This window comes from Exophiala aquamarina (assembly GCF_000709125.1).
Source record: "Exophiala aquamarina CBS 119918 chromosome Unknown aczIA-supercont1.10, whole genome shotgun sequence".
NCBI lineage: Eukaryota > Fungi > Ascomycota > Eurotiomycetes > Chaetothyriales > Herpotrichiellaceae > Exophiala > Exophiala aquamarina.
Genome location: NW_013550578.1, coordinates 110,811 through 133,789, shown reverse-complemented (window position 1 = coordinate 133,789; position 22,979 = coordinate 110,811). Strand labels below are relative to the sequence as shown.

Here is a 22,979-nt window from a genome sequence, read left to right as displayed (position 1 = left end):
ATCAGAATACGCATGGAACAAGTCACAGCTCGACAGGGACGCCACGCCTCCACTCCAATGGACGATCAGCTTGAAGAGTTTAGAGTCAACGAGATACTCAAGCGAAAGCGTAAAACCAGTAGGCAATAGGCCTACTATCCGTGCCGCCAGCGCAAAGTCAAATGTGATTATGGCAACCCTTGCCAGAGGTGTGTCGACCGAGATCACCCAGACCTCTGTCATTATCAGCCGGTGTCGATGCGACAAGGCCACGAGCCTTCATCCCCACAGACCCTCCTGCCTATGGACATCGATCGACCCAACGTGACAGAATGAATCAGGTTTGGTCAAAACTTGAGAGTGTGGGACCATGCTCACGGAGGCACAAGTGTAAGAGAAGCGACCCCAAGCGCATCAGCATATCACTCTAGTACTATGCTTGAAGGAGAGAACGTACATCTCGGGAACAACTCGATGCCCGCGATGGCCATCGCACTAGGTAGTGGAAGCAATAAGTAAGCTATAAAAGACATCGTCGGTAACAGCGTCTTACCTCTATTTAGGTTAGACAACGACACCGCCACATACCCATTTATCGATCTCTGGGGACTACCGGCTACTTCTACCATGAGGATCGAGGAGCCCTCTAAGCTGATTCCTAGCGATCTCGATTGCCGCTAGTATCTTCTACAGTACCGTGACATAGCTCACATAATCTACCCCAGATTCGTGGATATTGACCAATTCGAATCCGATCTAACCCAACTTCTCATTTAGCGGTCGAGTCTGGGCATCGAAGCTCGTGGCGTCTACGGTGATCAGACTAACGTGTACGGTATGTCTATGCACTGGCTTGGTCTTCTGTTTGCGTGCTTTGCAGCTAGGAGTCAATGTTCTGAACTTCCGCGAAAGCAACGGCAGCTGACGTCCCAGGTTTTTTGGTAAGTCGGATCTCACGCGGCTCTGCTTGAGTCGTGCGCTATCAATTTCTACGCTGATGAGTCGGCAGTATGTTGCTTATATGAGTACCTTCGTATCGTCAACTACCTTTCGCATTCGACAACGGTAGATATTCAGACTCTACTGGTCTTAGGCAATGTGATCGCTAATAATATAAACGCTGGTGTGGCATGGTACCTGCTTGGTCGGCACTCCTAAATCCAACGTTTAGTGAGCGACCCTAACCGACTACAGGATTAACGATTAGGCTGGCATAAACACTTAGTCTCCATCGATTCAAGCAGAAGATACACTCTAGTGAAGCCCTTTTGCGCGAAGAGGTCTGGCGAGCTAGAAAAATATCGAAGCCTAGATTATGTGGTGTCCGCTGACTCAGTCTTAGGTAGCGAGTTAGCTAGCAAGATAGCGTCCTTTCCATCACCTATAACCGAGCCTCCTCGAGCTCTGTAGCGTCTAGTGAAACTCGTTATTAGATGTAGAATCCCGAAGTTAGTAAAATATCGTATCTGGAATGTATGAAGAGGCTTTCTAGGGTCGGATTAGAGATTGTCCGAGAGCGGTCCTTTTCTCTAATCTTGCGGGATGAACTATCGCTTATCATTAAGCATCGAGATAAATTAGAGGACATAATGAAACACGCCGTCCATTACCCCCGAGAAGCTACCGAGTGCCGATCGATACAATCCTACGTCGAGTACTGGAATTTACGCCTTTATGTCTCATACATGACCTCTGAGCTATATCGTCCAACCCCCAAGAATCGAAAAGCGTAGTCAGAAACCATAAACGAGTTCCGTGAGACGTGCGTTGCGAGTTTGGCGGATACCATTGAGGCTTTCCTTGGTCTTGAAACACTGACTTCATTTGCGAAGACATCATAGGGCGCCATATAGAGGGCATTGAGCTCCGCTCTTTTACTCGGGATCTTAAGGCAACCACTGAAGATCCGGCGCGTGTGGATGTTACTTGAGAGATTTGTGACAGTGATGAAAGAGGTCAAGTCCGATGTCAGCCCTTCGGAGCTCCCAGGCCCTGTTGCGAGATCTATGTCGGCATTGGTCCGTTTGATGAACCTCCATGGCGGAGACCAAAGCCAATATCAACCCGACCTCCAGGCGGGAGAACACAACGACTTGGCAGGGCCATGGTCGATGTTCGATGCGTCACAGATTACAACATCTTCAGGGTCTGGAACTCCCGATGACACCTCGCCTTATGCCGTCAGGGACCGGATTCTTTAGGGCAGTGTTGGGACCTCCATGAGCCTGGTTGAAGATGGCGTCGAAAAAATTGTTTTGTCTCAACCTCCAACTTTGGATGGACCCCCTCTCCCGCTTGTTCGAATACTGAGTTAGCATCTGTACAATACTTTGCTTAAGTACAATAATGCACCTCGGACTTGGACAGACTTCCTGCGAGATTTCTCCGGCATTTAGCCTCGGGGCTTATTAATGTCGATCTGGCACACTGATGTTTGAAGCTATCTTGTGATCATACATGTGATGCCTCGATAAATCTATGTGAGCTAAGTAGGGATCGTGAGATTTGCGACTTTGGACTTAGTATTGGGAATTTTCAGGCTACCATTCTCAGTGAGGATCACTTGCTTGTCATCCGTACTCGATTACAATTATCCGCGCTGCCGCCTCTCGGGCTTTCATTGGGAAGCTGATCTAATGTGTCATGTTTTTTAAACTCTGGCCAAGCACCAAAACGCAACATAGTATTACATAGTTTTTGCACTTTTGTCTCACACCACCATCTGGGTCTTGACCGATCCCGCGCCCAAGTGCTGAACAAATTTATTCCTCCCGAAATCTCGCTTGCAGTGGACCTCCTCGAGGACTTTATACACTATAGTGTTAGAATTCTGACGTTTGATTGCCTCAACCATCAGGTATCGAGCACCGGACCTTGACACTGTCTGAGAGCGAAGATGGCTCGAGTGGTGGCGACCCACATGACGGTACCGGCTCAAGACGAGTCGCTCCGCGCTATTGCATCGGCTGTCACTGGAGCTGCATTTGCACCATCTGTTTGAGTAGCGTACAATCGTCACATTTGACCAGTCCTTCCAAGGTGTGCAATCTGGCACTTAGGCGACCGATCTCATCCGACAAATGTCGTCTTTCCACTTTAGATTGATGCACGTAATTTATAGCATCTGTCATCACATTAGACTTGCGAAACTTGGTCCGATAGACTTTTGAATAGAATGTGTGATGAGCGAGAGAATCAGTGAGCCGTGATGTGGACTCCACCGCGACAAGAGTTTGATGCAGCTGCATAATTTTCCGATTCAGATTGTCGCGATATCTTCGTTCGATCACGGAGTGGGCTTGCTTTGCTCGGGCACTGGCAGATTCCTCTTCACTAGAGGATGACTTTTGACAATCCTTGGGAGTCGTCTCCTCCTGTTCTATTTTATGTTTAATTCTAGGGCTAGATTTAGGCGAGGCCTTCCTTTTTGGCATCCTTCTAGCTTGTGGCCGACTGGTGCGGGAAAGTGCATCCTGAGTGAGACAAGGTGCGGTATTACAGTCTTCAATTTCCGGCAGCTTAATCGTCATCGGACAGATTGGCCCTGATCCATAAGGCCGTGAAACGTATTCATTTGCTGGGACATCCGCAGAAATAAATGGGATATCATTGACTTGATGGACATCAGGCTCAATAGTCGAGGCAACCAGTCCAGGATTCTCCAAGATGCTGAGTGAATCGCTAGTGAAATCTCCAGGCAAGAGATGATCAATGGGTGCTGAAAGGTAGTCGTCGTGTGGGCTGTTGAAATTTATGAACTGAGAATAATCTGGAGACGTCGGATCCTACTGGACAGTAGATATGCCAAAAGGGTCATAGGAAAGCATATCCGAGGGATCACAATTGATACCCAGAGGCTGCGCTAAACCACAATCGCTGTGGCTTAGTGTTGGCCACTAGGCCGCCGTTCAGCAAAAGTGCCCAAGAACATCAACCCAAAGAGCTACCTACCTCGCTGTCGTACATTGAACCCGGGTGCTGTGTGAACAATTGTGGCATCCCTCTAGCTTGCTCTTAGTAACTGGGCGAGCTAATGGCTCTGGTGGGTTGGCTTTAACTTTTAAACCTGTGGAACATTGAAAGAATGTCACAATAACTTTGTAGACCGATCGAATTGATATGTTTAATAAGGAAATCAATTGGTGCGTAAATGATTCCGTAGAACTCAGCACAGCACCTAGCAAAACGTGATCATCCCACCGCCGTGTCCCGGTGGGTGTTTCGTAAGTCGGAGTCTAAAGCAGGTAGGTATCTAGAGTAGGGTCGAGATCTAGAACTTTCACCTAACCTTTGACCCCCCCACGGACATCTCAGTAGAATCTGTGTCGTGCCAATCGTGCCAATAAGCAGCCCTGGAGACCAATGCGGCGCTCTTTCCAGCATCCTGAGCCCCCCGGTACCGAGTACTCGAAGGTGGTCTGAGGAGTAGTGGAGGGGAACACGTGGGTAAAGTCTTGAGGGCGAGCTCCTCCGGCTTGGCGATTTTAGCCCTCATCTGCTAGCCTCTGCGTAATCTCGCTGTTTCTCGGTGTTGCTCGGGCTACCTCGCACAAGAGACTGCGTCGCAGTCAAGCAAGGACCTTTGGGAGTGACTTATGTCGCTAAGCGATCATACGAGAGTTTTCGCGTCCGCCGATTCAAGACCGGGAGATGGACTACGTCTATAACTGAAAAGCCCTGAAAATGACTTCGTGGGTCATTGTTGATAGACAGGGATAAGGTGAATGGAGTTCTTGAAGGACCCTGAGACTTGAGGGCTCGGGAGACTCACTATATACCTAGGCTATGTGCCAGAGTGCGTAAGGAAGTGGGCTGTAACCCTCACGGGAGTGGCTATATACCCTACACTCTGAAAGTTCTACCTCAATCGATCATATTATTTGCGATAATGCGCGCTGCCAAACAGGCATCGAGTGATATTCGCAGGAGTGCTTACAAGAAAGAGTAACGACTAGAATTAGCACATTCGCTGTGGCCAATCCCAGATAGCTACTTACCCAGGCTTGAAAAGCCTTCTACCCCTTACCAGCGTGTTACGTGACATATCTTCCACCACGGCAGTCTCAATACGAGTTGCATGATGCACATAAGGCCTATTCAGCGAAAACCCCCCAGACCAATGGCGAATTTTGTAAGCCTGGTTTAAGGTCGGCAGGACCTAGGCGGCCTAAGGCGTTCTCCGAGGCACCAAGAAGCCCCATAGTCCATGAGAGATGAAATACAAGCCTTCTTGGTTCCCAGGTTGATTGCGCCTTTTGCGAGTTCTGACAGTACAGCTACTCCCCCCACCGCAAGCGCTTGGTCCATGTGTGAGCTCAGTTCTACGCAGCGCGGCCAAGCTCGGTAAGTGACACTGCGAAGCCGATCTACAGCTACACCTATTCTGTCAACAGTGCGTACCGAAGTGTATGCAGCCTTAAGGGGGTAGATAATGCTCCTTGATTGAAAACTGTCTCGCTTGAAGAGTTCGGTAAACGATGGCAACGATCAGCAGAATCAACCAAAATTTTGATGCTTGCTTTGTATCGATATCTGAAGGAGACGACTTTGCTAGCCTACAGGAGGGCTGGGGCTGACTGATCGGCCATCCCGTGGCTGGAAGCATAAAATCTAATGTGTAAGGAGGGGCGTGGTTTGCCACAGTGGCGCATCCTGACTGTGGAATTTACATTTACTGGGATATGCTCCGAGTCCGCAAAACTTACCAGCACGCTCGACGCACTGGATGAGTGCATCTCATATGCTAGCCACCAAAGGCGGCTTAGGTTTCTCGTCGCCATTTGGCAATAGGACACCGAGCTACCTCTGGCCTCTCGTCCATTTCCATCCATCTTCCTGGAGCCTGCACGTGCCTACCGAGATACTATTGAAGCATGCGTATCAAATCTGTCGATTCTTCCGAGGGAGAAAAATTTCATTTGGGAAAAGATTAAGCCCCAAGTAACGAACCGAAAGCTGTTATCGAGGAGACGAAGAGACCACAACCCATTCTTCAATGAGGTCAAGTAATTTGAGTAATGGACTCCTGACATCATTACTGCGGCATCTGATAGCTATCAACTTTCGTGTCAAATCCGCCATGTGCTAAGATATGCGTCATAGGCTGGGAGGGAAGCTTCACTTATCAGATCGGTGGTGGAGCCGAAGGAAGCAATCAAAAAGACTATTCAAACAAAAAGAGCGACCTGTTCCAAGGAGGAAGATTGCTATTTGCACGTTCCTCTGCTAGCTCATTCGACCCGATCTTTTACAGCCTAGGAGCTCTAAGATTTTATAAAGTAGCTTAGTATTCAATCCAATAAAATGAAATCCTCCGGCCAATAAAGAGTGGTTTTATTTTCAGGCCGCTAAGGGAATCAAGTCTCCTTCATTAGCAACGACATCACACATTATGACTAGTGATCTTGTGCGACTTCGAGATGTTGTTTTTGCGTCCAAGAAGGGGGATTCTTCTCCAGTTACACTACGCCAAGATGAAACACAGAGACTCGAAATAGATAGTGTATGAAGAGATTGAATGGAAGATCTCCGAGCAGCATCTCTGCCATGAACAGTGGGAGGCCAGTGTAAGACTAATTCTTGAACGAAGAGTTAGGAAGCTCATTGAGAAGTGCTGGAAGGAGATCAAATGAGCAAGCAACGAATTCACTTAGGCATACTCATGCCTCTGGAGAAAAAACTTAGATTTGTACTCATAATCCGTGAGCGGTTGATGGAGGTGGTCATCAGGTGACCGTGACTGTTCCAATGTAAGTAGTGCATCAATTTGGCTAAGTGCCTTGATCACAGCAGACCTTTCCACCATCACCTGATGTTTAAGCCCGTTGGCCAGTCCTGCATCATTCCGGTTAGAGTCGTTAGTCATAGATTTGCGAAGACCGTTCCACCATACGTCCTCATTTGCAGTCGAAGTATGTCCACTTGCAATCTCGTGATGATCGAGGCACTCTATGTGACGCGCCATCAAGGGTTCTGAAACCCAGTCAAGATACATATGCGTTGCGCTTCCTGGATGTCGCCTCAAACGCCTCGCCCTTCCATAGCAAACCGAAAACCACAACTCCATCCATTCATGATGAACGGCACAAAAGACTTCGTCCGTAACTTTGAACAGGTTAACCGAGGTGATGTCGCTTCAGTTGGGGGTAAGAACTCCTCCCTTGGGGAAATGATCAGTGCACTCAACGTCAAGGGCGTTAGTGTCCCACCGGGATTTGCGACTACATCAGAGGCTTACTGGGACTATGTCGACTTCAACAATATTAGGGAGAGAATGGCAAGGTTGATTCTCGACTGGGAGACCGGCAAATTGACTCTTCAAGAGACCGGCTCCGCGGTGCGAAACTTATTTCTCCGTGGTGACTTTCCGCGAAACTTGGCGGAGAGCATCGAGAGTGCCTACGAACAGCTTTGCGCGCGTTCGAAACAAAAGGATCTGTCGGTTGCTGTGCGTTCAAGCGCGACGGCCGAGGATCTGCCTGATGCTAGCTTCGCTGGGCAACAAGAGACCTTCTTGAATATCTCCGGAAAGGTTGCTCTCCTCGGCGCCTGTCGACGTTGCTATGCTTCGCTCTTCACCGATCGGGCCATTAGCTACCGCCAGAATGCAAACTTCGATCACATGAAGGTCGCGCTGTCAATTGGCGTGCAGCGTATGGTCCGCTCAGATCTAGCCGGCTCAGGCGTGATGTTCACAATCGACACGGAGAGCGGATTCGACAAAGTCATCCTCATTAACGCCGCATGGGGTTTGGGTGAGAATATCGTCCAAGGCACAGTCAATCCTGACGAGTATCAAATCTTCAAGCCCCTTCTGTCCGATCCCAAGCTGGTTCCCATCATCGAGAAGAAACTTGGCGAGAAGGATATCAAAATGGTTTATGGTAATGAGAACACGCCTATCCGGAACGTGCCTACCTCCAAGGCCGAGAAGCACAGTTTCGTGCTCAACGATGAGGAAATACTCAGCTTGGGGCGGTGGGCTTGTATCATCGAGAAGCACTACGGATGTCCAATGGATATTGAATGGGCCAAAGACGGCGTCACCGGCGAGATGTTCATCGTCCAAGCTCGTCCAGAGACCGTTCATGCACGTCGTGAAGCGGGTGTATTCAAGACATACAAGATTGTTCGAAAAGGTCAAATCATTACCACTGGTCACTCTATTGGCGAAGCCGCCGTCTGCGGCCGCCTTTGTCTGATCGAGACGGCCAAGGATATCCACAAATTTATCGACGGCTCCATTTTGGTCACAGAGTCAACCGATCCAGATTGGGTGCCCATCATGAAACGCGCTGCTGCAATTATCACGGACCACGGTGGCCGCACCTCCCACGCTGCCATCGTCAGTCGCGAGCTTGGCGTGCCTGCCGTCGTGGGTACGGGAAACGCCACTTATGTACTACATAGTGGACAAGACGTGACCGTCTCCTGTGCCGAAGGCGACACAGGTTTCGTCTACCAAGGTATATCGGAGATCACAACCACTGAAGTCGATGTTATGGGTCTTCCTCCAACACGTACAAAGATTATGCTCAATCTCGCAAATCCAGCTTCTGCGTATCGATGGTGGCGCCTGCCTGTAGACGGAATTGGCCTCGCACGCATGGAGTTCGTAGTTAGCAACGCGATTCAAATTCACCCAATGGCACTAGTTCACTTCGACCAAGTTCACGACCAAGCTGCCCGTGAAAAAATAATTCACTTTACGGCAGGTTACTTAACTAAACCCGAATACTTCGTCGACAAACTTGCGCGCGGATTGGCATGCCTTTGTGCTGCGGTCTATCCCAAGCCGGCAATCATCCGTATGTCCGATTTCAAAACCAATGAGTACGCCAACCTCATCGGCGGGGCGGCATTTGAACCAAAAGAAGAAAACCCCATGCTCGGATTCAGAGGCGCGTCTCGCTATTATTCGCCCCGATACAAAGAAGGTTTCGCTCTCGAATGCGCAGCGATAAAACGTATGCGGGAAACGATGGGCTTCACAAACGCGATAGTAATGATTCCATTCTGTCGAACAATTGCCGAGGCAGAGAAAGTCCTTTCAGTCATGGCTGATAACGGTCTGCGCAGAGGAGAAATGGGTCTACAAGTCTACGTTATGTGTGAAATCCCCAGTAACGTCATCCTGGCGCGGCAGTTCACCCATCATTTCGACGGATTCAGTATCGGGTCCAACGATCTCACCCAATTGACATTGGGTGTAGACCGCGACGCATCAGGCGAGCTTGCAGACCTGTTCGACGAACAAGACGAAGCTGTGAAATGGATGATTGCCACAGTGATTGACGTCGCTCGCAAGGAGGAGAAGGAGATTGGCTTATGTGGCGAGGCGCCAAGCAACCATCCGGAGTTTGCTAGGTTTTTGGTCAACACTGGGATCATTTCGATTAGTGTGAGTCCAGATAGCTTCTTGGAGGTGAAGAAGCATGTCATCGCTGCGGAAGGGGTAAAGAACTCTGGAAGAGATGGACATTGAAGGTAAGAAAGCGCAAAAGTCGAGCAAGTCGTGACGATTGCAGGGAATACTAGGTAGAGAACTGAAATGCCAAGCGTCAATTACTGAATTACTGGCATATGCCGAGACGCTAATTACCAAGTAACCTTAAAATTGTTAAGCTTTGAGTACTTTGCCTTTCTCGTCAAGTGGTTTGTACCTCATACGCAAGACCACTGTGCGAAGCTCCACGAACTACCCTTTCGGTGATCTTTTGGTGGCGTTCGCCCAAGCCCGCATAACAATGACTACTGGTGGCATGAGCCAAGGTTTTCGTATATCATGAGTGGATGATGAAATCAGATCGGCGATCGATCGGTCAGGTCTCGCAGCAGGGCTGAAGACCCCCGAATCTTTGCGAAATACCTCCGAGGAAGGGGGGGGGAACTCTTGGCAGGCGGGTCTATGCTTTCCACGGGCATCGATACACTTAGGTCGCTGTCGCACCTACGCAAACAGCTTGTCGCCTCGAGGCAAGAGAATAATACTGTATCGCTCTGTCTCGATAGAATCAATAGCGCGGAATGCATATCTACACGCGACTCGAGTTCACATGACAGATGCCTCATCACCCCATTTAATCAGAGTCGATACCGTCTTGTTACGATATCGCGAGCCTATCGTCAGTGTTATTGCCAACTACATGATCAATGTTCCCTTGAGACGAAATCTTTACCAATGTGAGCCACACGGATTACCTCCGTCGTCATGTACCCTTCTGCGGTGGACTTATCGTAGTGGGCTAGAATAAACCTCTGTACTAGCGACGTCTGCTCCCCCAGCAATTCCTATGCATTTCTAAGCACTGTTGACACATTCCTGGCTGTCGATCCATAATAAACGCGACTCAGTAGTTGCGTTCATCGTGGCCATAATCACAAAGCTGGTCAATATCCGTGGCGATATACAAGACGAGCCATGCTCGACTAGGCTAAAGTCTTTGAAACATTTCATGGTCACCCGCAGGAGATACGTCGGAGTTCTTGAGATCGGCGGCGCAAGTCTTGGCTAAGTCCCCATGCTAATTGAATATTCTCTTGAAAAGTATGGTTGCGTCTGAGGCCGTCTTCTTGGTCCTCTTCATCGTCTGGATCTTCGCCACGTGACATCGCTTCGATGTTTTCTTCGAGTGTATGTCGCCGATGCCAACCGGTTTCATCGCCGTTTTGAATCGGCGAAGGGACATTAAGCTCACTCAAGCCAGAGAGATTCTCAGTAGAATGTTTGTTGCTGACTGATGAGGCTCGCTTTGCTCGTTCTTGCGGTGACTTTTCGTGGTGATGAATGCACCTGAACCAAGACAATATTTTTGAGAGCATAATGGTAGTGGTGCAAAGCCTGAGTGTCGCTTCCCAAAGCTACGGGTTTCGTCAAACTCTTCTAAAGGCTCGATCTACCCCCTTCCATCTTTATTGCAGGTTTCTTAACCCCTCTCTTTCCATATTCGAGGAAGTGGCGAATACGATGTATATGGCGTGATTGATGCTGAGAGACTGAGTGCACCTATAAAGGGTCTCGCCTCGAACCATCACGTTACGAAGTGCAATACCGTTCCAACAGTCGCTCAACACCTACTGTTGGTCCACGGAGACATTGATCGTAATTCATGTCTTGGGCCCTTATGCGTCCTCTTCCTGCGTATTTATTACGTAGAACAGGCTATTCGATCTTAGAACTCTCGGTCTACTAAGTGGTCAATTAATTCAGTTAACTGGTCACTCGAACGTCAGGCTTGAATAAGTACCAGCCTTTTCCTTCACAGTCTCAGCCACTCAATATGATTCGGAGGTCGATCTCGTATGTGTTTAGTTCTTGACCAATCACCAGAGCGCCATTTTCCGCGGTAAGCTCTAGTAGCTCGGGTTTTGCAATGTATGGGAGATTCCAAAAGAGGCTCATGACAACTAGTGGCCCTAGACGCTAACTGCTTACTTTGTTCGCTGAGGCATGGTCGCGGAGTCCGTCAAGGTAATTCAAGATGCTAGGGAATCACTCCACACTGTCGTAGAGGGCAACTACAAAGGAAGTGCGGAGGAAGCCATGCTCAGCAGAAGGGAGATTCCAGCTCGCATTCGCGTAACGGAGGTTTGCTAGTACAATGACGTGAGCTTGACATGAATACGGAATGGCGTGATCTTAGCCTTATTCTTAATCATTGACTTTATAGTGCACAAATACCAAGTGACTCAGGTGATTCACCAGGTGTATCTTGTGGCGGGACCAAGGAGGTCGCATAACTATATTGTTATTTTCTCTGGTCCACAGTCGTTCAAAGTCTCGAACGCCAGAAACATCACAAATACTGATTGTGCTTGCTTAACCCTTCAATGCTGATGATGTCGTCCTACAATTCCGAGACCGAGTACTCACCGGATCCAGGACCTTTGCATGAAAGCTTTATTCCCAAAAAGGTCGTCCAGTTGCACCACATTCAACATCCACAAGACATGCCAGAAGAGAACGACGAAGAGCAAGATCTTTCAGAACAGCATTTTGCGCCGACTGAGGACGAGAATCATCTGTGCAAAGTACAAACTCCAAAGGATACAGGAGAGGCCAGAACGAGGCCACTCGAGAAAGCCCACCGTACGGAGGGCACAAGTCACCCACAGCCAATATCACAGGTTGTGACACTGCAAGATGAAGCAGACGTCGCCTTTGTTTTCTTCACAGAACCAATTCAGCAGACCGTGGAAATTACACTACCTAAGCGTTCAAGCTCGCCCTGGATTGGAGCCGAAGGAAGTAATCTGGAGCATTACGGCTCTCGAAGTTCCACGCCGTCGAATCTGCTGTGGAAAGCGCATCAAGACCAAAAACTTAATGATCATTCTGTTGGCTGGGATCGCGACCGGGATCTCGACTGAAGCATCCTGACGTTGAGCACATGTGACTCTGCGCTGTTGATAAATCCCCCTGCATCGATATCACTAGCACTGCTATAGTCAATGTGGGAGTAATAACTGCCTGCGTCGCAGGTGTATGTATACATAACTTCTTTGCTACGGTGCTGCATCACTATGATGACTGGCGGGAAAAGGCTTTCCTCTATTGGACGTTCTATGCTTATATCTGAATGCACTTTCCTTCTAATGATGGATCTGGGTCAAGAAGACCGCTGACTTGCACGCTGTAAGACCTCTAGTATCCTACGCAGCACAAATAAAGCCTGCGAGCTTGCACACATAGGGTTCCCTGTTCGTCTTAGACATAACTTTCCCCAACTTTGAGACGTCTCAGCTTGGACGACAAGTATTATGACTAACACGATACTGTGCGGGGCCCCTTTCTCAAACTCATTCGTCAAATGTGCATGGTCCTAGCTGCTTTGCACCCAGCTACGCTACGGTGCGGAGATGAGTTCCCTCTACTCGAACAAAACATCCCATGTCTCATGGTCTCCTCTCGTTCCACGACGTGTCAACGAGGTTTCAGAAGCGAATCGGAGATAAACGGATCTTGCTCCAGACCAAACTGAGGTGTGGAATCATCCCACAATCATATGAGGACGGTGGATACGGCGAGAGCTAGTCATTTCGAGAAAGAATCCACTGGACAAAGAATCCACTGGCACGCGTCCAGTCAAAGGCTGGCATGGACCATGTAGTATCATGAGACTTCACGCTCTATTTTAACATAATGATGTTGAGAATGTTATAAATCGAAAGATGCCAAACAAAGAGATGCAACTATCTCTCACATCAGAACTTCATGTGCACTTATCGAGTTCGGCCTGGTTCATTCCACATCTTCACCCGCTATTTAGTAAGAGCATCGAGTACACCCGTCACTAAAAGACCATTTTCGTCCAAGACCAATATGGCACTACTACCTCAATTTCCAATCTTTGCTCCAATGCGCCAGGAATTTAGCCCGTTCTTCACTTTGTTCAATAATACTTTCAACGAGCTCCAAAAGATGTCTGACTCGGCGGCACGTTCTTTCACACCCAGATTTAATGTCAAAGAAGACCAAGACAACTACACTCTCGAAGGAGAGTTGCCAGGCATCCACCAGAAGGACATCTCCATCACCTTCAACGATGAGCACACCTTGGTCGTCAAAGGCCGTACTGAACACTATATGGAAGAAGGCCATCGGCCCCAAGAACCAGCGGCCGCAGACGCGGATAAACCTGTAGATGCCGGCGATCAGAAGAATGGCGAAAAGGCTACTATAGTTGCAAACCCAGAGCAGAAGGAAACATACTGGATTTCTGAGCGGAGTGTGGGAGAATTCACCAGGACTTTCGCTTTTCCGGCTACGGTTGATCAAGAAAAAGTGAAAGCAAGCTTAAAGAATGGAGTTCTCAAGGTCGTTGTGCCCAAGGTCGTTGGGAAGACATTCACAAAGAAAGTAACTATTGAAGATGCTTGAAGGGTATTGTAGAACGTAGTGATTGAGCATGCAGTTCTTGAGGATGGCATCCTACAATACCATTAGGAGTGGAGCTCGGCCAAGGGGGGGAGTCCTAAATTCAAAATGCCGAACGACTGGACACAAGTCCTTCCCATACTTAAGCTTCTTACGCGTTGACTTCCCAAGGGATGCAGCCTTGATTCTAGCGTGTGGATGCCACGTCTTGGGCAACAATAAGAGCAGAAATCGCTAAACCTGCTATCACGGGCAGGAACCATACAAGTAGTGTGCGGCAGGTATGATTTCGTGAATCACACTGAAATATACGCATTCAATCACAAAGAGCCATATATTTACACATAATTGAATTAAGAGTAGACTGAAGTGATAGCCAAGATAGTGATGTCGATGCTTTCATTTTCGCCCCGTGAGAGAAATTTGGGCATACGCACGCTCGGTAGTCATAACGAGAAGACTGCGACAACCTAGGACGAGATGCAGGGGCCAAATGATAATGCCCGTCAATTATGCAGCATTAGCTGAATCGCCGCGACAACCCGTACTCGTATACCGGAGCCCTCGGCGAAACGGAAAGCGAGATAAACGAGGAGCGAGTCTTCTCCGCAATCGAGCTGTCCCCCCCTTGACTTTGCACTGCAGGCATCATGCCACTGCGGTCGGTCAAAGTTATCGTACGATTCTGTGCTGGACATAGGTCAAGGTCATACTAATTGGGAGCAGTCACAATACCTAGTATCGGAGGTTGCAGTCATCATGTGTTTCAGCAACGCGGATGATGGTTCATGGAGTCTCTGCCCAGCAAATCCCATCATCGCCGGGAAAAGGCTTTCATGTCTAGCTTGGGTGCCTCTGGTACCCTACTGGTCTGACCTCCTCGCCCCGATTGGCCAACTCGAACACGTTCTCGAGGCTTCTACCACTCCCACTCCATCGCGACCTCTCTGTAAACCAGGATCATGTGAGATACTCTCGCTACAATTCTACGAACGACGGTAGTGCGTACTCTTCTTGAACTCAATAGTTAAGGAGTCACAATGACTTAAGCACGAAGTGTCGCACTGTGTCGTATTTTTAGAGCAGTATCAATATAATCAAAACTTATGGGCAGAACTTATATCATTGATGACTTAACTTCAAATACACAATATGGATAGTGCCAAGACATCTGCTATCGCCCCAACAACACCACTTTCAGCCTCGGATAGGGGATTGCAACCACGGGATTTAGCTTACAAACTTGCCTACCTCTCGAGAACAAAGATTGAACAAGAAGCATGTAAAATTGAGCCTCAGCTTAATAAACTCATCGGCCATGCGACCCTACTTGACTTGACGAAAGACTTCATCACTGCAGAATGTGACTATGGGCAGGAAGCAGAGGCAGACGAACCGGAATTCTTAGTGGACGATTGGTACGACAAACAAGAGGCAAGACGTCAAGACTCTGAAGAATTTGAAAATTCTACTATTGGAGAATACCACTTTTCTCGGTCGTCGAGCGAGCATATATCGTCCGGGATTCAGTTCTCACGGAGTCATGAGACCACTGAGTATATGCTAGCAGCCCCAGGAAGCATTGTAGAAACCAAAGAGGTTGACCCTGATGATTGGGAAAGCGGGAGTGGGTCTAGCACAGAATCAGGATCCTGCGATCAGGACAGCGAAAATGGATGGAGTGACTCGACGTACGAGGAAGATCAGGAGGACGACGCTCATGGTATCGAGGAGTCGAGCTATCACATAGGCCTATGGGCCAAGTAACCTCGGACCCTGTTACCATTGCCATGCACAGTCAGTGCTTGTTGAAGAATTGCATGGCCATCACATTCTTGAAAGTGGACAGTCTGAGAAGAATTCGATGCATCCACATAGTGGATTGGCCAATTGTCCGCTTCGTCTCTTTAGAAGAGTTACAACAGTCCGTCGTGAGACCTTGCGGCAACTTTGGGATGCGAGCAGCGAATAGGCCTTGCATGAACTTACTTGAAAGGTTGGAACATTGTTACCGTTCAACAGGGGTACTCGAGCTCAGTCCTGGGTTGATGCGACTGCAGCAGGTGCGAAATACCTAGCAACGCGAAGGCGAGCAACATCAAGGTGTCTATACGCTTAACGCACGTCCCGGCCCACGACACAATAACTAGAGGCTACCAGTAGCTTTATTATCCTCCACAACCCTCCAATTCAGGGTGTCACTTCACTAGCGGGCAGAATTCTTTCTGAACAAGAGTTATCACTTAGTGTATAAATCGCTGGTACGGTCTCATAAGGGCTTTGCCTTTGCGGACTATTTATTCGATCAGCTCCCTGAAAGAGTCATCTTTATCTGGATGGCGAGACTTCCCTGACGCCTATGTCTATTGGAGTATAGTGATACTGACCACCCTCTTCGCACCCTGCCTTCTATGGACTGGCTGCCTGTAGCCGGGCTCCCAATCCCGAAGTTCTCAGCAGCTCTCGAGCATCGCATCCATCTCGCTCCCTAGGAGCACGTCCATGGGCTACTAGCGAGAAAGATAACTGGCTTCTGAATCACTGTGATATGAGCCGCGAAATATAGGAGACAGAGCTTTATCATAGTATTGTTATCTGGGAGAAGAAGTTTTGCAGGAAAAGAGCTAAAGAGTGTTCTGTTGAATTCCAACAATGCTCTAAATATCACGAGCTAGCAATGAGTTATAGTCCTATTGCGGTCAAATACATAAGTTGTTCACAGTCACGATTTCGATAACGCGCTGGCCTTGTCGATGTGCAACCCGGAACGATTCTGAGCTTTGCTGCAGGGGTCGCCAGATCATGTAATCCTAAGCATACTTTACAGTCACACCACAATTATAAGTAGCCACTGGCATATGAGTATTTCGAGCTAGAATTATTCGACGCACGAGGATAAAGCCACCAGACGAGAACTCAAAAATACCATTTCACCAGCATTTGAGTCAAACAACACCTCAGCTCTCCTATTAGTCGCTATAGACTTTTGTCCCCTTTCACTGCACTATCCGGTTGCGATCCAATGGACACAACTATTGACAAGGAAATGATAGGTCACTTAATCCATTCGGATTGTGCATCGCATCACTGCAAAGACAAAAAAAGAACACCATATGAAGGAGAATCGTCGAAGAGTACAACGACCAAGGTGCAAAATTTGGCGCCACCAGAGTTTTTGCATTGTGGGTTCTGGCCGATCGCACAGACGAGCGATGGTCAAGATGATGACCAGGACCCTTCTCCTACGAGACGCCCAAAGACGCGAGCATGGTCACCTGAAGACTTTTCAAATATGGTTGACTCTTGGGTAGCTGACTTTGATTACCTCAGTATTCCAACTCTTGTAGGCTTGGAGACTGATATAGCCAAGAAATGTTAGTCCTGAACCACGACGGACCAAATTGCAGGTTCTATGAAAGCTAAAATAGTCATTAGTTAAGCTACCATACTCTGTCTTAAGGCTCCTAGTCAGGAAAACCAAAGGTGAAGGAGTTGGTGGAGGCCCTGAGTCCTCTTCGCAGAGAGAAGCTCTGTTCAATCGGGAGATGGCTGCCGAAGCCCAGGCCAGGATCGAGATAGCCGACTTTGTTGATACCATGGTCAATGTTGGAGATTATGAGGAAGCATATGGATGGATCCTGCCACTAGAGGTTTACCGCCAAGTTCAGTGGTCGAAAGAAATGATCAAGGCATTCCCAAGGAAGTCTCAAGAGTTTGGGGAGCTTATCAGAGGCAAATTGAGTCAACAGAAATAAAATAACCAGGAGAAGTTCGGTGCCCCAGTAGCTTGCCAGCTGGCATGAAATCAGGCAGGACGAACTTTCAAATGTAATACAGGATACAGAATACCACCAGAACGACCTCCAGGTCTTGTAGGATCATAGTCAATCGTTCAATGAATGTATAGGAGGTGAGAGGTTGAGACTGCTGATGATCCAGTGGCTTCGAATAGTTGGCACTCATGTGACATCTTGTTTCGATAATATCATACCACCAACACACCACCACCACCACCATAAACAACGAAAGCTATAAGGTCATCATCTACGACAATCTGAGACAAGACACCATGCTTTCATTTTTTCAAGTAAATAATCTCAGCGAGCTTAACATTTACCAGGGAGGTAAACTCCTTTCCAACTCCATTAGTTTGAAGTTATCAGAATGTCCGGGAATTCATCTGCAACACGAATTGCAATCATCGGCACGGGGAATGTCGGCTCTGCCATCGTCTACGCCCTTCTTCATCGCTCCATGAACTCTGAGCTCCTTCTTGTGGACATCAACCCTTCCAAGCGAGATGCTCAGATATGTGATTTACGAGATGCTGCCTGTGCGGAAGGAAGCACCACCCAGATCCGCAGCGGGACATTACGTGATGCTGGTAGTTGTGATATCGTCATTATCGCTGCCGGCGTAAAGAAGTGGAGAGGTGGGTCTGTCTATCACTGGCTAGCGACGAAGACTGCTTTTGGGACATGTTGAGTAACGCAGAAAGAAAGGCGAAACCAAAGTTCAACGACTTGAACGAACGAATGCGATCCTACAGAACATTATTGGCGGGCTGAGACCATTCTTGCTTCCTTCAACCATCATCTTGGTCGTCTCAAATCCGGTTGACGTGCTTACAACATTGGCGTACAAACTAGCGGGATTACCAAGCTCACAGGTTATTGGCCTAGGCACATACTTGGACACTGTAAGGTTAAGAAGGATAATGGGAGAGGATTTGAGGGTACCGTTGCTTGAGCTAGCTTCATTATCGCTGAGGCTTGGGCTATAACACACTAACCATCGAGTACAGATATTTCCAGATTGTATCCAAGCAAATATGCTGGGCACCCAGGATGACGGTCCCGAGGCCGAAGTCCTCGCATGGTCCACAGCTGAGGTCTCTGGTGTTCCCATCGCCGAATCTTCACTTGCCATCACCGGGTCCGAGTGGACAGCAAGATTACACCAAGAGGGTTCCGATATGGCGCACCTCAAGGGCGCTCCTGTGTTCAACATCGCTTCTTCCGTAGCCTGCATCGTCTCGGCGATCATCTTTGATAACAAACCGCAAGCGGGATTCCCTGGTCCCAGGTTTCCATTGGGACCGATGCCGATCAGCCACTATCAAGAGTCGCTGAGGTGCAGCATCAGTCTGCCAGCGGTGCTGGGTAGAAGCGGTGTTACTAAAACCGTGGCCGTAGAGTTCGATGACAGTGAGCGGAAGAACATGGTGAAGGCAGGTTCTGTGGTCTCGGAGATAGTAGAGCGGCTGCTTGGGGATGGGACGGAGGGGGCGGATGAATAATGCGAGCAGAATGGTAAGAAGCAATGGTTAAGCATTTTGTGTATGTGGGATATCAGCAGGACATGAACGGCGAGGCATCATAGGTTGAAATCGCATGCGGGCAATCATATGTGCCAGATTTGTGTTGGGCTCGATCGATAGGACGGAAAACTTCGTTCCTCTTTGTATTCTCTCGAAGGGATAGAGAGGGAAAGATGGGTGAGGAAAAATTATGCAATTTCATCATAATGACCAATCTGACCTTCAGATCGGATATCTACTCTCTACAGACTAAGTAGAGGCCGAGGAGCCAGCAATAAAAATTAGTACCAAAGACTGCTAATCATATACCAAATTGTTTATAGCCCTTGAGCCTGATTCATGGCCGTAACTCGGAGTTCCTTCCCATCTACTCAAATGTTCGAGTAACGCCTGACCTGGCCCAAAATTCTACAAGACCCAAATTATGCAATTGAAAAGATCCAAGATGGGAAATTCTCAGAGTCAAAGCTGATTTGATTGGCCTTACTCGGTGTCATTCCACCTTATCTACTCACGCCACTCCGATGCATGCGGCAATCGCATGATTCTAAACGTTATCTGATTGGTTCTTGATTGACGACACAGTCCAAGCTCTTCCGTGTGCATGACTAGACTCACAGTGTATGATAGCACGGCTCTGCGGTAGATGAAGTCGGTTCTCTGATATATACTCGAGAAGCAATCGAAGTTCCCAAACCAAATGCATTACTCTGAGGCAACCTAGCTGCCCTACTTTGATTCTTGTCGACACAACAATTGCGTATCGCCGTGAAGTCCCACTGCCTATTCAGCATAGCCCTTCATCTTATGTCGTGAAACTCAGATCGAGGGTTACACGCGCGTGTGACCGCTGCAAAATCAAGAAAGCCAAAGTAGGCTTATTTACTGATTCATATGATGTCATTTGACTGATATCATTCATAGTGCAACGGCGATAAACCATGTGCGAAAATGCTTACAAAGTAGTACAGCCTGTACTTACAGGTTGAGGCAGTCAAAAGTCTCTCCACATACTTTGAAGGCGTAAGTACTTTCCTAGAACCCGCGTGGGATATTTGCTGAAATCATCGTCGGGTCTTTTAGCTACGCGGAACAGTTAGGTCGTCAGCACATTTCGCTGATGAATTGCATACATCCGTTGTATGGGCAACTGTGTGTAGAGGTCGCACATCGAGACCAGAAACGCGCAGCATATCTAAGGTCGAAATGCTCCCTAGACGAAATCTTTGCGTTCTTGGGACTCGACCCTTTCAACACCAACACACACGACCGTGAAGAAAGCTCGCCTGAAGCTCCAGTCCATCCTTCAGGCGACGAAGGTTTCTTTTCACCGACGACAATACCCGCCTTCAAAAAATCATGTCCACCCCAGACTCCCAACAGCCCCACCCCAGTCTTTGAAGCAGCGGTAGAGCTAAATTTTGACCCTTTCAAGTTGACAGAAGCCCTTTGGCGCAATGAGGACTGTTTCGATCTTGCCCCAGCAACAACTTATCTAATTCCAGATACCAACACGGAGCCTTCCATATTCTCAATGCCAGAGAATGGGACGATCTTGAACATTGGTCTAACCCCAGAGATAGCAAATTCGCCTTGGATGGGAATGGACTGTACCGACAATTTTTCGTGGGAAGATTGCGGCACTAAGTTATGACAGTGACAACCTGTCTGCCACACACAGTTAAATATCATTGTGGTGAGGATCTTTGTGTTAAAAAACTATTTTATGGTTAATTAGGGCATACCTAGTCCTTCCCGAAATTAATCTCAAAATTTTTGAGGTGTTAGCACTATCCTCCTAACCCATAAGTATCGCCATAAGCTTAAAGAACTCGTATATATATATAAGGGTTTCTTGTGAATACAAGGAGTTGGACACTCTAGGCGACGTTATTGAGCACTTACGGCGCGTTCACAAACTATAATTTATCGAACGCCCTAGCCGTCTTAGAGATCTAGATAGCCGTAGATATATTTAGCATTACTTTAATTACAATATAAAATTAAATAAAGGCTATAGAAGTTACGACGCTAGTAATACTATGTAGAATTATCTAACCGCTTACTATAACTCTTTCCTCGACGATATTCGGTATTATGGTTAATTGTTAGGAATACCCTAAGAGGCTTCCTAGTAATTATATAACTAATAGGTCCGAGAATACCTCGTACTTCGTGCGAGATTCTAGTCTTTTTGAGCGATCCTCAAGGGCTTACGGACCTATTGCCTAACATTAATCTAGAATAGAAATAATATCTACTTTATTATTATCTACCTATATTAACTAATATAAGTATATATAACCGGAAGAAAAATAATAGTACTATATTAGTATTGTAGCTCGTAGCCTAGCGTAACTTAATTTACTATAGGAGCCTAGGGAGCCTAGGGCTACTCAGCGCTTATTCTATATTCTATAAGAACCTAGGGCTACTTAGCGCTTATTCTATATTCTATAAGAACTTATAGCTACTATTATGTTATCTGTGTTTTGGACCGGGCAGCCTAGTAAGCCCTAGGCTACCGTGGGCTCGCAGCGCTAGGCTGCAATAGATGCTTATCATGAGCTTGCAGGGCAAACCTTAATTACTATATGTTAAGACTAAGCGATACCCTATTAACGCCTAGTCACGTGATTAGGCTTATATAAGCTAGGATCACGTGGTATCCATTAGGCAAGGCTATACTTAAGCCTTACGGAAGATTCTATAAAACGCCATTCTATTCTATAGGATTAGAAATTACTCAACTTGATTTCTAAGCATCCTAGGAGTTAACTCGTATTTACGAATACTCGGTAATTACTCTCGTACTTACGAGATATTATGACGGAGCCTACGCCTATATAAAACAGGCCTATACTCCTTTACTTAGATAGATCTTAAGTCATTCAATAAGATAGGAAGCGACTATATATTCTACTCCTTCTTTCTACGGTCTTTAGCTACTTCCATAATAGATCCTAAACCTTGTCCCCCGGACACTATAGGTTCGCTAGGCTCAGCCTAAGTACTATAGGCTCGCTAGGCTCGTACTAAGTACTATAGGCTTATACACTAACTTTACTATTTATAGAACTTTTCTATTTTATAATTATATAGACTATTCTTAATAATACTAAATAGTAGCCTTAGTATTAGTACTAGTAAATATATTATATAATATATAGTAAATTTTACTAAAACTTCGATATTTTAAATTATTAAGTTATTAGCGTAGTTAGTTAATTAATTAGAGTACTGGCGAGTTAGCCGACTTTAGCGTAAACCTTAAACCTTAATTTTTTAAAAATTAAAAATACGCTAAATTTACTAATATATCTATATATAAAATTACCTAATTAGGAAATATAATAGTAGCTATAAGTTCTCATAGAATATAGAATAAGCGCTGAGTATAAGGGTTTAGCTAGGAATTTAGAGTAATTCGTCTAACTACCGTATAACGAGGATTCTAAAGCTAAGGAGAGAATAGAAAAGAAAAGAGGAAAACTATCTACCGTACGAATAAAGGAAATACCTCCCACTCTCTCCTATAGTAGATTAATATAGTTTCCCAGGAGACAATCGATAGAGGGGAGTCACGTGGCTTCGGCTGTACAGTTGTACGGGCCAAAGGTGCACTACGAGTGATCGCTCTAGGGAGCACTCTAGAGCTTTGTACGGGTTTAACCCGTGACACTAAGTAGCCCTAGGCTCCCGTAGCTCCCGTAGTAAATTAAGGTACGCTAGGCTACGGGCTAAAATACTAATGTAAGCGTAATAACGTAACTAGGCGTTTATAGAGTACCGCTTAGTCTTAAT

General features: G+C 47.1%; 7 protein-coding genes across 7 annotated transcripts; 5 read left to right on the top strand and 2 right to left on the bottom strand.

Annotated features, from left to right (window-relative positions):
- Positions 1-387: 387 nt before the first annotated feature.
- A1O9_09431 (uncharacterized protein) lies at positions 388-2,180 on the top strand. Its single transcript, XM_013401401.1, has 5 exons — positions 388-912; positions 982-1,123; positions 1,187-1,296; positions 1,338-1,404; positions 1,429-2,180. Exons 1-5 carry the CDS (start codon positions 817-819, stop codon positions 1,710-1,712), a joined length of 699 nt encoding a protein of 232 aa, XP_013256855.1. The 5' UTR covers positions 388-816; the 3' UTR covers positions 1,713-2,180.
- Positions 2,181-2,948: 768 nt separating this feature from the next.
- On the bottom strand, positions 2,949-3,764 carry A1O9_09430 (uncharacterized protein; the record flags this gene model as incomplete). Its single annotated transcript, XM_013401400.1, has 1 exon — positions 2,949-3,764. The coding sequence occupies exon 1, from the start codon at positions 3,507-3,509 to the stop codon at positions 2,949-2,951; it is 561 nt and encodes a 186-aa protein (XP_013256854.1). The 5' UTR covers positions 3,510-3,764.
- Positions 3,765-7,054: 3,290 nt separating this feature from the next.
- On the top strand, positions 7,055-9,463 carry A1O9_09429 (phosphoenolpyruvate synthase; the record flags this gene model as incomplete). The annotated part of the gene is made up of 1 exon (XM_013401399.1): positions 7,055-9,463. The coding sequence occupies one exon, from the start codon at positions 7,055-7,057 to the stop codon at positions 9,461-9,463; it is 2,409 nt and encodes an 802-aa protein (XP_013256853.1).
- A 983-nt stretch (positions 9,464-10,446) lies between these two features.
- A1O9_09428 (uncharacterized protein) lies at positions 10,447-10,767 on the bottom strand (the record flags this gene model as incomplete). Its single annotated transcript, XM_013401398.1, has 1 exon — positions 10,447-10,767. A coding segment is annotated over one exon (321 nt), but the record flags the coding sequence as incomplete, so codon positions are not given.
- Positions 10,768-13,300: 2,533 nt separating this feature from the next.
- A1O9_09427 (uncharacterized protein) lies at positions 13,301-13,858 on the top strand (the record flags this gene model as incomplete). Its single annotated transcript, XM_013401397.1, has 1 exon — positions 13,301-13,858. One exon carries the CDS (start codon positions 13,301-13,303, stop codon positions 13,856-13,858), a length of 558 nt encoding a protein of 185 aa, XP_013256851.1.
- A 3,019-nt stretch (positions 13,859-16,877) lies between these two features.
- A1O9_09426 (uncharacterized protein) lies at positions 16,878-17,610 on the top strand (the record flags this gene model as incomplete). The annotated part of the gene is made up of 2 exons (XM_013401396.1): positions 16,878-17,229; positions 17,291-17,610. The coding sequence occupies 2 exons, from the start codon at positions 16,878-16,880 to the stop codon at positions 17,608-17,610; spliced, it is 672 nt and encodes a 223-aa protein (XP_013256850.1).
- A 409-nt stretch (positions 17,611-18,019) lies between these two features.
- Positions 18,020-19,154, top strand: A1O9_09425 (uncharacterized protein; the record flags this gene model as incomplete). The annotated part of the gene is made up of 3 exons (XM_013401395.1): positions 18,020-18,279; positions 18,350-18,590; positions 18,660-19,154. The coding sequence occupies 3 exons, from the start codon at positions 18,020-18,022 to the stop codon at positions 19,152-19,154; spliced, it is 996 nt and encodes a 331-aa protein (XP_013256849.1).
- Positions 19,155-22,979: the final 3,825 nt, after the last annotated feature.